Here is a 14,234-nt window from a genome sequence, read left to right as displayed (position 1 = left end):
ACAAACCCCACAGACATGAAAAACAAACTGTTATTTGCATTTGTCTTTTATCAAGGGTACATTTCAAATGCTAATTGTACTTCTGTTAAAGGGAATATGATCTTCAGCAAATGAAAAGCAGCAGTTGAGATGTAGAGCACTCAGATATGAGTGATCCTGTGAAACATAAGGTGCAAAAAAGACTTGTAGAAGCAATATAAATGGCATGGTTGCTTCAGCAAATGTGCTTTTAACTCACTGCTTTTGTTAACACTATCAGTTAGGTTATGGTAGGGTACAGTGTAGGTGGTAAATCTTTTTCAATGTGATAAAACATTTACCTTTTAGCAGAATTCACTGGACATTTCTGAAAATGATTCAGTTTGTGTTTCTTCACTATCGATTGCAAACAAAAAGTCATAAAGATTAATTCAGAACAACACGATAGAGTGTACATAATAAATTCTAATAATCTTTAATGTACTATGTAAACATGACATACGTTATGCTCCAGTCATCATTTGTTAACCCCAGTGAATTCACATAATGCTGTAGTTAAACGTGTCTGGTCTGTTTTCTGGCTGTTTAAATAAGATGACCTTACAAGATGTGAGAAGGAAACGAGGTGCTGCATGTCTTTATTAAGCCATGAAAACATGGCTTTATTACTTGAAATAACCTGCAGAGGAGCGCTGTAGCGGTTTGCTTAGCAAAGACATGCCTTTCAGTTCAGTGCTCCTAAAATAACACACATTCACAGAATTCAACAGAAGGTACTTCCTTTGAGAGTAATCGCACTTTCAAGTTTTAAAATGGCTTAAAAGAAACAATGGCCGTTCAGCCTACTTTCCACAAGAAAACAGAGGATGCCAAGAAAAGCAAGGCTGAACTTAAGACCAGAGTCCAATTTCACTGGAGGTGAATGCAGAGGAAGTTCCGGACACTTTAACCTGTAGTAAATGGATGAATCTACAAAAGACCTTAACTCGCTAGAGTGTAAACCTGAGAAAAATGTGTAGTCCTATTTTGAAGTTACTGTACTCTGCCTTTGCATTGTCGGCAAAAAGTGAGAAGTTATGCCTAGGCAAATGGCAGTAATGCACACATTATATTAGTGTTGCTTTTGCCAACGGAAATTATGACTAAATATCGTCGTCAACAAACCTTTATCACGTGACGAAAACGAGATGAGACGCAACGTAAATGCTGGTCATGTGACGATGACTAATTAAATATAATGTAATATTGTTGACTGAAACTTGACTAGACTAAAAAGAGTATGAACGTGACTAAAACTAATAAAAATTAAAATGAAAACTTCACACAAAGACTAGACTAAAACTCAAATTAAAACAGGCCACCAAAAAACAACACTATATTATATACAATATTTGTTTGTTGATCTCCATTTACAAAATCATTAGTAACACCTGTATAAAATATTGCTGTCTCACAGGCTATAACATACAGTATTGTGACTTTATTCAGTCTTTTAATTATTATTATTTATCCACATGAGTGGATACAGTTTTGCAACCAATTTATTTGCAATTTTCACTAATGTTAAAGGATGCAAGACAAACTTTAAGGGATATCCAAATCCGTTAAAGGATTTTTAGGCTGCATTAATTAGGTAAACCAGAACCAGGAACACTTCCCATAACACCCGATGTACTTGCTACATCATTAGAAGAATGGCATCTACGCTAATATTAGTCTGTTTCTCTCTTATTCCGAGGTCACCGTAGCCACCAGATCCAGTCTGTATCCAGATCAGAGGGTCACTGCAGTCACCCGGATCCAGTACGTATCCAGACATGATGGTGGATCAGCACCTAGAAAGGACCTCTACATCCCTGAAAGACAGCGGAGACCAGGACAACTAGAGCCCAGATACAGATCCCCTGTAAAGACCTTGTCTCAGAGGAGCACCAGGACAAGACCACAGGAAACAGATGATTCTTCTGCACAATCTGACTTTGCTGCAGCCTGGAATTGAACTACTGGTTTCGTCTGGTCAGAGGAGAACTGGCCCCCCAACTGAGCCTGGTTTCTCCCAAGGTTTTTTTCTCCATTCTGTCACCGATGGAGTTTCAGTTCCTTGCCGCTGTCGCCTCTGGCTTGCTTAGTTGGGGTCACTTCATCTACAGCGATATCGTTGACTTGATAGCAAATAAATGCACAGACACTATTTAACTGAACAGAGATGGCATCACTGAATTCAATGATGAACTGCCTTTAACTGTCATTTTGCATTATTGAGACACTGTTTTCCTAATGAATGTTGTTCAGTTGCTTTGACGCAATGTATTTTGTTTAAAGCACTATATAAATAAAGGTGACTTGACTTGACTTAGCCTATTGCTTTTACATTGAATTGAATAAAATTAGAACTCTTTCTTCCATTTTGAATTTTTGAATAAGAATAAGAAGCACTTCATCTGGTACTTAGTGTCTTTTATTCCAACATAAGAAAACATTTCTGAAATCTGCATCTGAAATGGCATTTAGCCTACAGTTTAATGTACCTCAGAGGGGACATGGATGCATTTAACCTGCAGTTACAGATGCATACATAATGTTTTGTTTTTAACATAAAATGTTGAATATAATAATTTATAATATATAATTTGAAATAATTTAAAGCTGTAGTCTGTAACCTTTGGTACTCTAGCGGTTAATAAACAGAACTGCTTGGGTCTTGCGGAAGAACATTGTAGCTGGAGCTATTTCTTTCTGTTTGTCTATGGCGAATCACACAGATACTGGGCTACTCCGCAGATACCGAACCAGTCTAAATAGTCAGAATATAAACACTTAATACAGGTGTACCGTAGTGATTCAGGACAAGCCAAAAACACGGTTTGGAAAAAGGATTCATGGTGTACTTGCTTATTATATACATTTTAAACTAAAAAAAGTTACGTAATGCAACATGAAAACAGAAATCATGAAGAAATTGTTGAAATGTGAAATTACAACAGCCAGTAGGTGGCAGCAAGTGACTGTTAATGACTGAGTCATTGAGCTTCAACAGATTCTTCAAATGACTTATTCATTCACGAACAAACCATGTGAGTTTATAAACAGCATTCATAAGCATTTTTGCCTTCCATAATTTAGAATGCCTGAAATTTTGAGTTTTAATAAACTAATAAATCAACTTGCGTGCACTTTATAACAACAACAACAACAACCATATTATTATTGCGTTCACATTACAACAACATCGTCAAACCTGCTTTCTTCTGACCTGTGCATTCTTCTGACTTCTGATTTTTTTGTAATGAATATTCTTAGTATTTTATTCTAATAAATTTTAATTATGAAATGTAGTGAAGTCAAAGTAAAGTACAGATAAATTAAGTACTGTTAACAAAGTATTATTACTATGTTGCAATACACCACTGAGTCTTTTTTTTAAGGTTTCTAGGAGATTTTTAAGAGTAAAACATTGCACTGCAGGCCACTGAGACAGTTTCTCAAATTTTTTCCTTCCCTGAGAGGCACGAACATCAAATCTGTGGAGCACAAGAGCTTCTCTGTTCCAAACTTTTCAAAGTGAGCTTGCCAAGCCAACAGTTCTGGCACTTTAAACACATGTCTAAATTTACCATCATACCACCAAGTTTTTTAATATCTAGGTATAAAGTTATGTGGCTATATGGTTAAAGCTGCGTGAATGTTATTCACATACAGAACAATAATTTAAGGCAACATATAGGTCATAAAACAATGAAATAATGGTTACCATGCTAATTTTCTGGAGGAAATATAAAAAGTTAACTTCTATTTAATTAATTTCAGTTCAATCTAGTTATTATTGATTTTGTTTAATCCGTTCCAACATAGACTTTTATCTTCATATCTATGATTTCATAACCAGTATATTTGTGTGTATGTGCAAATATTTAATTTTAGTTCAAAAGTCATTTTGTTGAGTCTGTGAAAGAAGGAAGCAATTTCCATTGCTTTAGACATTCAAGAGCAAAGAAATTAACCTACATAGAAATTATAGCATATTGCACGATTTTGTAATCGTGGATCCCAGGTAAGCACACAATGGCCAAGAACGACTTAAAACCCCCTAATATCCAGGATACACTCTTAGGTCAATGACACATGATATTTACATCCGCTAATCTCTTACACAAGACAGCATAAACACAACATGAATCATTTGATGATAAATTACCAAAGGAATGTTTATAGATCTACATTGAAAGATCATGTGAATGCTGACTGATGGGAAACTCATCTCCCGGGTTTTGTTTATGGATGTTTTGAGATTACCATATCAAATTAATCATCTTATGTCAATTCTGATCTTCATTCCATCTTATTGTTTCATGATGTAGGTAAATAGCCAATAAACACACACACACACACACACACACACACACACACACACACACACACACACACACACACACATATATTAATCATTTATGACCAACAATGCACCACATGACAATTTTTAGGTGTGGGGATATCTGCACTTAGTAAAAATGCCTTCTGCCAATGCTTACATCTCAAAGATAACTGTGAGATGCGTACTATGCAGACTTCAGCATGCTAAAATCATACGATAGTATGTCATAAGATAAAGTCAAATCATGCAATCCAGACCCCAAATTCTCAAGACTTCTTGAGGTTGTTTCCAGTGTAAATGCTGCTGCCATCAACATTTGACAGAATAGAGGTTAGAATAGTTCAAAGCTACCACATGTCCTCATGCGGCCCATCAGGGCATCCTCATTTAACATCCCTGTGATGTTTCTAATCATATAACCTCGAAACATGTTTGAACTGAATGAAATGCTGTTTGTTCCTTTTTTTCAGGGTCTAATGAATCCTTTGCTGCAGCTGATTGGAGTTCAAGAAAACCGTCATGTAATGTGCCTTTGCTGAAACACATTCTTCAATTTAATCTCATTAGGTTTATACGCACTTAACTATAATTACTGTAAATGCTTTGCATGTGAATATGATAAGAACATGTCACTGAGTCATCATGACCTGACTAGAAATGGCTTAAATATGGTATATGGTATATATATATGGCTTTGAGATTTTCTGCCATAAAACATTACCGTAGATGTAGCCACAAGAATTGCCATATGAAAATACAGTATTCTTCAATTACAACCTAAAATCATAACCATCAGATAAAAACCCATGATATTTAATATAATGCATTTAACATGATGAATATGTGAACTGACAAACTTTAAATGCTGTTCTTTAGAACATTCAATTCTTCTAAAAATCCAAAAAAAAAAAAAAAAAAATATTAAGCAATTTTTTTTAACATTGACAATAATCGTAAATGTTTCTTAAGCTGCAAATCAGCATATTAGAATGATTTCTGGAGGATCACGTGACACTTAAGTTCACTTAAATTCAGCTTTGTATCACAGAAATAAACTACAATATAAAAGATATTAAAATAGAAAACAGTTACTTTAAATTGTAATAATATTTGACAACGTTACTCTATACTTGATTAAATAAATGCAGATTTGATAAGCTTAAGAGACTTATTTCAAAAACATTAAAACATCTTACCAACCCCAAATGTCAAAAGAACAAAAGGCACATTCTGAAAAATGTACAATGTGGCAATACCACTCGTGTGAAATAATAACAGCCACTCGATTATGTAACTTACAAACTGTACAAAAGCACAGTTTTCCGTCCTAAGGCTCAACAGAATTTGCATTACCTTAATTCACCGAGCTTGCTTTGGGATCAGTGACCCCCGTCTGGGCCCTGTTTCCTCATTTCTCTAATCTTTCCATGATCCTTTCTGATGTTTTTCTCTGTATCTTTAATCTAATTCAACACGTGTTGTGATTATTCTAAGCAGCAGTTGGAGATTTGAAGTCGAGAAAGGCGGTGTCAGGGTTTAACTCGCATAAACAGCACACCGAGATCAAAGAAGTCTGTCTCAAGTGAATAGAGTGAACTTCAGGTGGACCTTTACATAAAGCACCCAGGTCATAAACAAAACATTAGACAATTAGATAAGGACACATCCTTGTCTCAGTGGCCTTTTGGTCCCACAGGCTTTTCGCTGATGGATCATAATTTGAGTTTTCTGAGAACATAGGAGTTATTTTCTTCATTTTATAAAACTTTGTAGGCTAAAATATCATCGCTATCCTGCTGACACTGACCTCCCAGGCTAGTGGTCTTAACCTCTGAACACTAGTGCGCTTGATGAAAGTATCAGTGGAGGAATGCTTTCGTAACCCCAAAACCTGAAGGAGGAAAATAATGTGCTTGCAGCTGTCCTGCCCGTGCATATTAACTCAGCAGAAAAACATTCCAATAGTTTGTTTTTCCAGATTTACAAGATGTCACAAACATGCTTAATGTGTGTGATTCACCTGGGTATGTCTTTTAGCAGATGCAGGAGAGCCTTTAGGTAATCTGTCCACAAACACATCGAAATGTCAGTGCAACGTGACAGGGCAAGCAGATTTTACCGCTAAAATAGCTATATTAGATTGGCATTATAGCACACATTTTGGGATTATGTTAATGCTATTTTATGCCTTGCATACTTAAATGTTTGATTTTATGTGACATTTGGTCAGAAATTCTGGTCAGAAATTCTGCATAAAAGAAGAAGGGAAAAAAGCACAAAAAAGAATTTTCAAAGTAAAATTCAAGTACATTTTCACTAGAAATCCAATCTCGTGACTTCAGAAAACCTGCAGTATACCACAGAAATCATATGAATTACTTTTTATAATAATTAAATCATCACAAAACATGTGCATCACAAAGAAATAACTGCATACGCGTTTAAAACGTCATCTCTGAACACGTTGTACCTTCTCTGTTTATAAAAGAGAGCCCTGAGACCACCGCAAAAGCTACATGGCTGACAAACCAACGGTTGTATCATGCACTCTTTGGGGAACAGATCGAGTGTGATGCACACATTTCAAAAGGCACTGCTGCCATTGTTATGTTCATCATGTCAAGACAAACAGCAAAGAGCCCACATGAGACAAAGTGAGTCAAGAGAGAAATCATCATACTCTGCTCTGCTCTGCTTGTATAAGAGGCCACTCAATGAAAACATGTTTTTTTATTTATTCTTAGACATTCAGTGACATAGCTGATGTTATAACAGCATTCTGGATGGGCACAGATGTCACATTTTGTAGATTTTTACAAGCTACTATATCTTGATGTTGTGTTGTGTGCCATAACAGAAAACATTCTCTTTTATATATGACACACTTTGTTCCTGTTAAATATGAATATCTGAAAAAGTCTACAGACTAACACCCATTTTAAAGAAGTCCGCCCAGTGTGAAATCAACTTACAATGGCGCCAACATTGTTAGTCTGACTGGATCTGACAAATCTAACAGACAGACTGTGAAAACATTGGCACCAGTTGAGCAGCTCAGACTAGCGGTATGATGTCTATCTCCTTTGGCTTTCATCTGTCTAGTGATTGTCTTGGTGACCTTTTTCTTCCATAGTGTGAAGTTTGAGTGTATCCAGCATTTTGGCCTTCATCCTGTCTAAGAAAAAACTTTTCGAACTTTGCGAAGGACTTGTGCTAGCTGCCGTTTAATTCATAAAAACAAACCTCAATGATCCTGTCATGAACATGCAGTCCGGCCTTGTCAGCTGCTCCGTTTTCCACTATCTTGGATACATAGATGCCATCACTGATATCCCAATTCTGCTCTGGTTCCTTACATAGAAGCAAATGTTGAAAAATTAGACTAGTTCATTAAAATAAACTTAAGCTGAAATTAGTTTGAATTCAGCTTGCATAAAGAAATCAATAAATTGTTAGATAATCTTCATTTATGATGAGTTTCTCAATTAGGGGGCCACAGCAGATTCACAAGGTGACTATAGAATTACTAATAAGTATTTAAAATCAAACATTTAAACGTTTTAATAAAACTTATTATTGATTTATTAAAATAATCGAATTCATATCTGAATGTTTAAAGTACCATAAACGATCAATAACTAATAACAAAAGATCCATAACTATGTTTGTTATCGAAGAACATACTAGATGAATAATGCTAAATGCATAAAAGTTTGAAATAAAGCTGCTTTGCCATTTTTAATAATGACTGCATAAATACAATATATAAAATACAAAATATATTAGCCAATATGGATGGCTTTGAACATAAACCTTTGTAATAATAAATGAAATATGATAATAAAATAAAATTATTCATTATATATTAAAATGCATTTTTTTTTACATTAAATCAAAAAATAAAATTAGCAATGTCAAGAAGTAGAATTTGCTGAATTGTAATTGAATGAAATTTAAAAGAGTCACACAAAATAAGACTTCAATTAATTCAACAAAAAAAAAGAACAGATACTTTTCTGTTATCTCGTAAGGCCATTCATAGTTTGACTCCATTCTAGAAATTAAATTGAAATATAAAAGGCACTCTTTTAACAAATTCTGAATGGAGCATGAACCTGACTCAAAGGCACGCTCTCTATGCATACATTTGTGTACAGCATGCATAAACTTGCATGGCAAAAAGGTTAACTATTGCTGTCCATTAAGACTGAACAGGTGGTAAACAGCCTGCGGTGATTCTCCACTAGATTAGAGAAGAGAATGTGATGCGAGCGAAAGCCAAACCCACAGCTTGCTCTCTTCTCTCCACTTGGACACAATCTATGTGAGAATTTAATGACTCCCACGCTCGCATTTCACACAATGTACTCGAGAGAACTGTGTGGAGCTCAAACTGTGCAATCTGCAATTATCTTTTTACATGTGGCTCAGTTGCAGATTTTGTTTTTCTTTCTACAGTGGAAGGCTTGGTTGAGTTAGGAAAGACTGCACAAAAGCCTTCTGTGGCTAAAAGACAAACTAACCCACTTTTTAAATGTCTCCCATAGCATTATGTTTTAATGTCTGTCATTTATATACAGTATATACAAACAGGGTGAATTCAGGTTGATTGGGATACTTTCCCCCAGTCATTTCAATGGCAAAATGTGTCCCAGTCAACCTGAATTCAATTACATAATGTACATTTCAGAACTTTCTTTTGCCATTATAATTTAAAGTTAGTTAATTATAGCACTAACTATAGAGTGTCCAAGCTGATTACTTCCATATCATTGCATGTAAATGGTGAACATGTCTCAAAAGCATGCTCACCAAGCATGATAAAATTGCATATTTTTGATCTAAATGCATCTTACATAGTAGATCTTTGCACAGTAAGCTTACATACCCCAGACAATCTCCCTCCAATGATACTGAATCCAAGGGATCCTGATGATGTTCTGTGGAGGGTGACTTTGAGGCTCCTTGTTTCTTCACCCTGTGTTCGAGAGATGGGACAGAAAGAGATGTACAGAAAGGAGAAATTACATGTTTCAGATGCTGCAACAGACTGCTACAGCAGGTTTCAACCCAGCTTCAATGACCCTACTAAACATCTCTCCCCTAAAAAGCAGGGCTCTCTCCATTTGCTACCTAATGAGACGGCAAAGCCACATGAGATTCAGAGGATTATCATATATCAAGCAGTTGAGACCAATCACACCCTCAGAGACACCTGGCAAAATCCCAGTCGAGGTACTGTAAATGTCTGAAAATAATTGATGAATGTGTGGCCAGGTGTTCACCGCATTCAGGACATGGTGAAGTGTGTAGAAGAATTTACAGAGGAATTAAATCACACTGCTTTCCTTCAGATTAGGGAAAAGCTATAAATATTTATGGCTGGTAAGTGAATTTATATTAGACCCTAGGTATTGCTAAACTCAATTTAATTGTATCATTTAACAATATTTGTTATGTACAAGGGAAAGGCAAATATTTGTAACACTACTTTATGACAGACGTCAAAATCTCTCAGCAGCTGGGTTTGATCAGCTGTCATGAGGCAGATGTGGCCGAGAGGAAATCAAGGCAGGGCCTGAGACTTATCAAGAATGACAGATTTAAGCTGGCCTTAAAATATCTGAACTTAAGTGAGCTGTCTATCAAACAGTCCTGGCAGTGGCATCCCCAGCTGAAATGGCAGCTGCAGGCGGAAATCTGTCACAATGAGAGAGACGAGCATCATGAGCTCTTGATTAGCGTCCGCTGCCTCAACCACAGCGCAGAGAGAACAGGAAAGGACTCTTTTGTTTCCATATGATGTCCTTGAAGTCCACAAGACATGCCTCCTGTCGAATCAATTAGACTTGAGTCTTAATTTTGTTGGTTTCACAGACCATTCCCTCACTATTAGATTGCTTGAAAAGGCAGTGTAATTACGTGAAAGCACTTGAATACAGAATGAAGACGTTCAAGTTCTGTTTCTCTTGTTCAGATCTAGATCATTCAGGTGTGAATGCTTTAAACTGCCATGAAAATGAACTGACAGTGCTGGTTTGATGATTTCAGCGTGGATCCATCTCCAGTAAAATCATATTATATAAAATACTTCATATTAATGATTTTTCACATAGGTGCAGAATTAAACAATAACAACAAGTGGATTCCAGCAAACATTTAATTATGATGGGAGATCAAGGCTATAGTTGTAACAAAGACGTTTTCACAAGAGTTATATACTGTATCAACTATACACTGCTAGAAAAACTGCAAAAATGTTTGCTTGTCACTGGGACAGTACCATTAAAAAGACATTTGGTGTACGTTATCTACCTCCAAAAGTTGCATATTTGTATATTTAGAGTAGTAGAAAGCCATAGTTCACCTCAAAATCTAAATTCTGTCATCATTTACTCACCCTCATGCTGTTCCAGTTCAAAACCAGTATGACTTTCTTGTGCAGAATACAAAAGAAGATATTTTGAAGAATGTTGGTAACCAAACTATTTCAGGTCCTGTTGACTTCCACTTTCCAGTCAGGAAAATATAACGGAAGTCAATGGGAATGCAAACTGTTTGGTTATTCCTTAAACTATTTTCTCTCAAGTTTCACAAAAGAAAGTCAATCATAGTGGGTCAACTATCCATTTTAGGCCCTGCTGTGAACCTTTTAGGTGAGAACCCAGTGCAAAGATGTCCCTCTGGCACTGCCTCGGTGACAAGCTGTGTACGTATCATTTTTGCATTTTTGTCTAAAGTCTATCTATCTATGTGCCTTGTGCTACTTTATCTATCCTTTTGTTGCATGTCCTTATTTTCTATATTTGTATTTTATATTATATTTTAATCTGTAATTATTTTTTATTTTATATTGTTTTGAGAGTGATTAGTGCTATCTTTATGCACCGAGGGTCTGGAAATAACACAATTTCAATTCTCTGTATGGCAGAATTGACTTTGAGTTTGACTAAAATGTACAAATTTTATTTAAAAATTTAATGTTTTTTTTTTCCAACCGTGTCATATAAGTGTTGTAGGTTATTATTATTATAATTATTATTAAATCTTCATATTTTTGTTATATTTGCTCTTGGGTGAAAAAGAGAACACAAAACTGCTTGACGTAAATGTCAAAAAATACAATAAGAAGTTTATACAGCATAATAAAAATTACAGTAAATTCCATGCCAATGGTTTAACAATTTCTGTATGTTTCCATTTGTTTTCAAGTGTGATATGAGGGATATTAATTAGCCTATAATATTGCATATTTCAAAAGAGTTACTCTGCTCAAAAGAAAAGTGTCACAACATGCCCCACAGTTCAATGTTAAATTAGGGCAATTTTATCCACCCTTTATAGTTGTTTTCCAGCACAACACATTCATGGTAGGCCTTGTCAGTAGAAGGTTATTAATCTGCAAGTTTGAGTAAAATGTTTTGACAGTACCTTTTGTTCCCACGGATTTCACTTAATTTCAGGTCTACTCGAGTTCACAAATTTCAACTTGAGCAGTAATTAAATTCAAAGTTCAAGCTAATTAACTTGGCTGCAGGTTGTCACTTTAATTTGACTTACAGTTTTAGAGGGTTGATTTCTGTTACATTGTTCACTCAGTTCACAACGTGACTGACCTTCTCGAGGGGCATCCAGCTGCTCGACAGCGCGTCAATCCTGCTCTTGTACTCGGTGATTTTCCTCTGAAATGTGAGCGCTGTGATGTGCAGCTCGCAGTGGAGCGCGGACAGTTTGGAGAGGAGAGATCTCTCCCTCTTACTGAAGCTCAGAGACTGGCGCTTCAGCTCCTTCTCCAGACTCAGCACTTTGCTTTGGAGGAGACCGCTGTGTGTCCTAAGAGCCTGGAGACAGCTGTGGTCCTCCTCCGACCTCTTGAGGGTCAGCGCGAGTCCACATCCATCCTTACAGAAATCCAACGCCCTGTGCTCGCATTCCTCCCGCATATGTGAGGCCACATCCCTCAAGCTGAGCACCGCGTCGCATCCTTTATTCCCGCAACTGACCGGAGAGAATTCGCAGGTCTCCGCGTGCTCTGGCAGATGCTGGAGCTTCATTACCCGGTTGCAGCCTCGTTCACGGTGGTCGCATCTGATGTCCAGCTTGAGAATGAGGTTTTTTAGGGGCAGGACGTGGTTCAGCTCTTTGGTGGAGATCTTCTGGCACTGGACAGGGCAGCGGCTGACTTTGGCGAGCCACTGGAGCGCGCACGCGGCGCAGAAGACATGTCCGCACGGAGTGCTGAGAGGATCTTCTAAAACTTTCCCACACAGTTTACAGATTAAGTCCGGATCCACGGGACCTTCAAAACGGTCTAGATCAAAGCCCATAATCTTGACGTGAAGTACCGGGACGAATCAACTACAAGGAGAGAGCTGTCAACCTACGCTCACAAAATGAGCGATTAAACTACTACACTCTGTACGAAACTAGGCGCGAGCTACCGTAAACACTCAACGAGCGGAACAGTGTGTGTGCGCGCGCGCGTGTGCTCGTGATGAGTGCCCGATTAAAAAATGTTGTGTAGCTTCTAAAAAAACTATATAACTAGTAATGAAAAACTTTACCCATATTATTTATTGAAAATAGTTCTGCTGCTTCATATTTTTGAAGAAACTGTGATTTTTTCAGGATTGTAATGAAAACCAAGTTCAAAAGAAAAGCATTTATTTGAAATATACATCTTTTGTGACATTTATAATGTCTTTACTGTCACTTTTGATCAATATAATGTGTACTTGCTGTATAGATGTATTAATATCTTTTTTAAAGTCTTACTTTCTTTTAAATATGTTTGAGGAAAAAAATAACTGCCTTGTGTATTTTGATTATATTTTGATATATATATATTGATTAATTGTCATTATTCACAATTTTGATTCAGTTATCTCTTTACAATTCGTAATCATTATTTTAATTACAAACAAAAATCATTACCATGAAGCATTTTTCAATAATTTTTTTACAGTTAATTTAATATAACAATATATATATATATATATATATATATATATATATATATATATATATATATATATATATATATATATATATATATATATATATATATGACCATAATTAGAAGGTGCAAATGTGTTTACTTGCCATGAAAGCCCAACTGTATAAATGCTTGTATGTGTCTTAATTAAAAAACTTAACTGGATTTATCCCTTATCTGACAGACCAATTCAGTTCATGCATCTCTCTGATAATGATCTGATGATTTCGATCAGATGTGCAAACACGGGAGACACACATCATACATTTTTAGGACAATGGTGACATTGCATTAGTGTCAGGGTCTCACATTTCCATCACAATGCAATGTTGTTATCTTATACAGGTGATTATTAACAATATCTGTTGGCCAAAAATGTTTTTTTTTTTTTTCATAAATGTTGCTGTTTAACACATCTCGACATATAATCAAGTCAAGTCAAGTCAATTCACTTATTCATATAGCGCTTTATACAACACTGATTGTGTCAAAGCATCTTTACAGTGTTGTACATGTAAAAAGATAAAGCTATGCACACATCTCAGCATCACATCCCCACTGAATAATATGGAGCATATTTAAGACAGCTCCAAGTTTGTGGCCTGCTCATGTCAAGCATGCTCTGTCTCTTATCAGGGCTACATTTGCAAAGCACAGCACTTGCTTTGATTCCCCTGTGCAGATGCCGCAGTGTTAATATATTTCCCAGCACAGGGTCAAATGCTAAAAAAAAAAAAAGTTTAGTGAGAGTGATGGGTTACAGCTTTATCAAACTCCTGATGACTAGGAGGTAAATCTTCAGCATCTTATGACAGCTGGATGTTTTTCTGGAGGAAAGGAAGACGGAAGAGTGCGGAATAATTAACTGCTATCTGTTAGGCATAGGGT

General features: G+C 36.2%; 1 protein-coding gene across 1 annotated transcript; it reads right to left on the bottom strand.

Annotated features, from left to right (window-relative positions):
- Positions 1 to 7,063: 7,063 nt before the first annotated feature.
- Positions 7,064 to 12,904, bottom strand: LOC113069325 (E3 ubiquitin-protein ligase PDZRN3-B-like). The gene is made up of 3 exons (XM_026242326.1): positions 11,968 to 12,904; positions 9,240 to 9,329; positions 7,064 to 7,702 (listed from the first exon to the last, which is right to left on the bottom strand). Exons 1-3 carry the CDS (start codon positions 12,676 to 12,678, stop codon positions 7,565 to 7,567), a joined length of 939 nt encoding a protein of 312 aa, XP_026098111.1. The 5' UTR covers positions 12,679 to 12,904; the 3' UTR covers positions 7,064 to 7,564.
- Between the last annotated feature and the right edge of the window lie 1,330 nt (positions 12,905 to 14,234).

The sequence above is a fragment of the Carassius auratus genome, unplaced genomic scaffold (genome assembly GCF_003368295.1).
Source record: "Carassius auratus strain Wakin unplaced genomic scaffold, ASM336829v1 scaf_tig00001412, whole genome shotgun sequence".
Lineage (NCBI taxonomy): Eukaryota > Metazoa > Chordata > Actinopteri > Cypriniformes > Cyprinidae > Carassius > Carassius auratus.
This window is presented reverse-complemented; position numbering and strand designations above follow the sequence as displayed.

Excerpts from the sequence above, each read along its gene's own strand:
- LOC113069325 (XM_026242326.1), bottom strand. The coding sequence starts at position 12,678 with ATGGGCTTTGATCTAGACCGTTTTGAAGGTCCCGTGGATCCGGACTTA. Across the intron at positions 9,330-11,967 it reads GCTGGATGCCCCTCGAGAAG|GGTGAAGAAACAAGGAGCCT; the intron begins GTCAGTCACGTT and ends TCTCGAACACAG. Across the intron at positions 7,703-9,239 it reads TTGGAGGGAGATTGTCTGGG|GAACCAGAGCAGAATTGGGA; the intron begins GTATGTAAGCTT and ends CTTCTATGTAAG.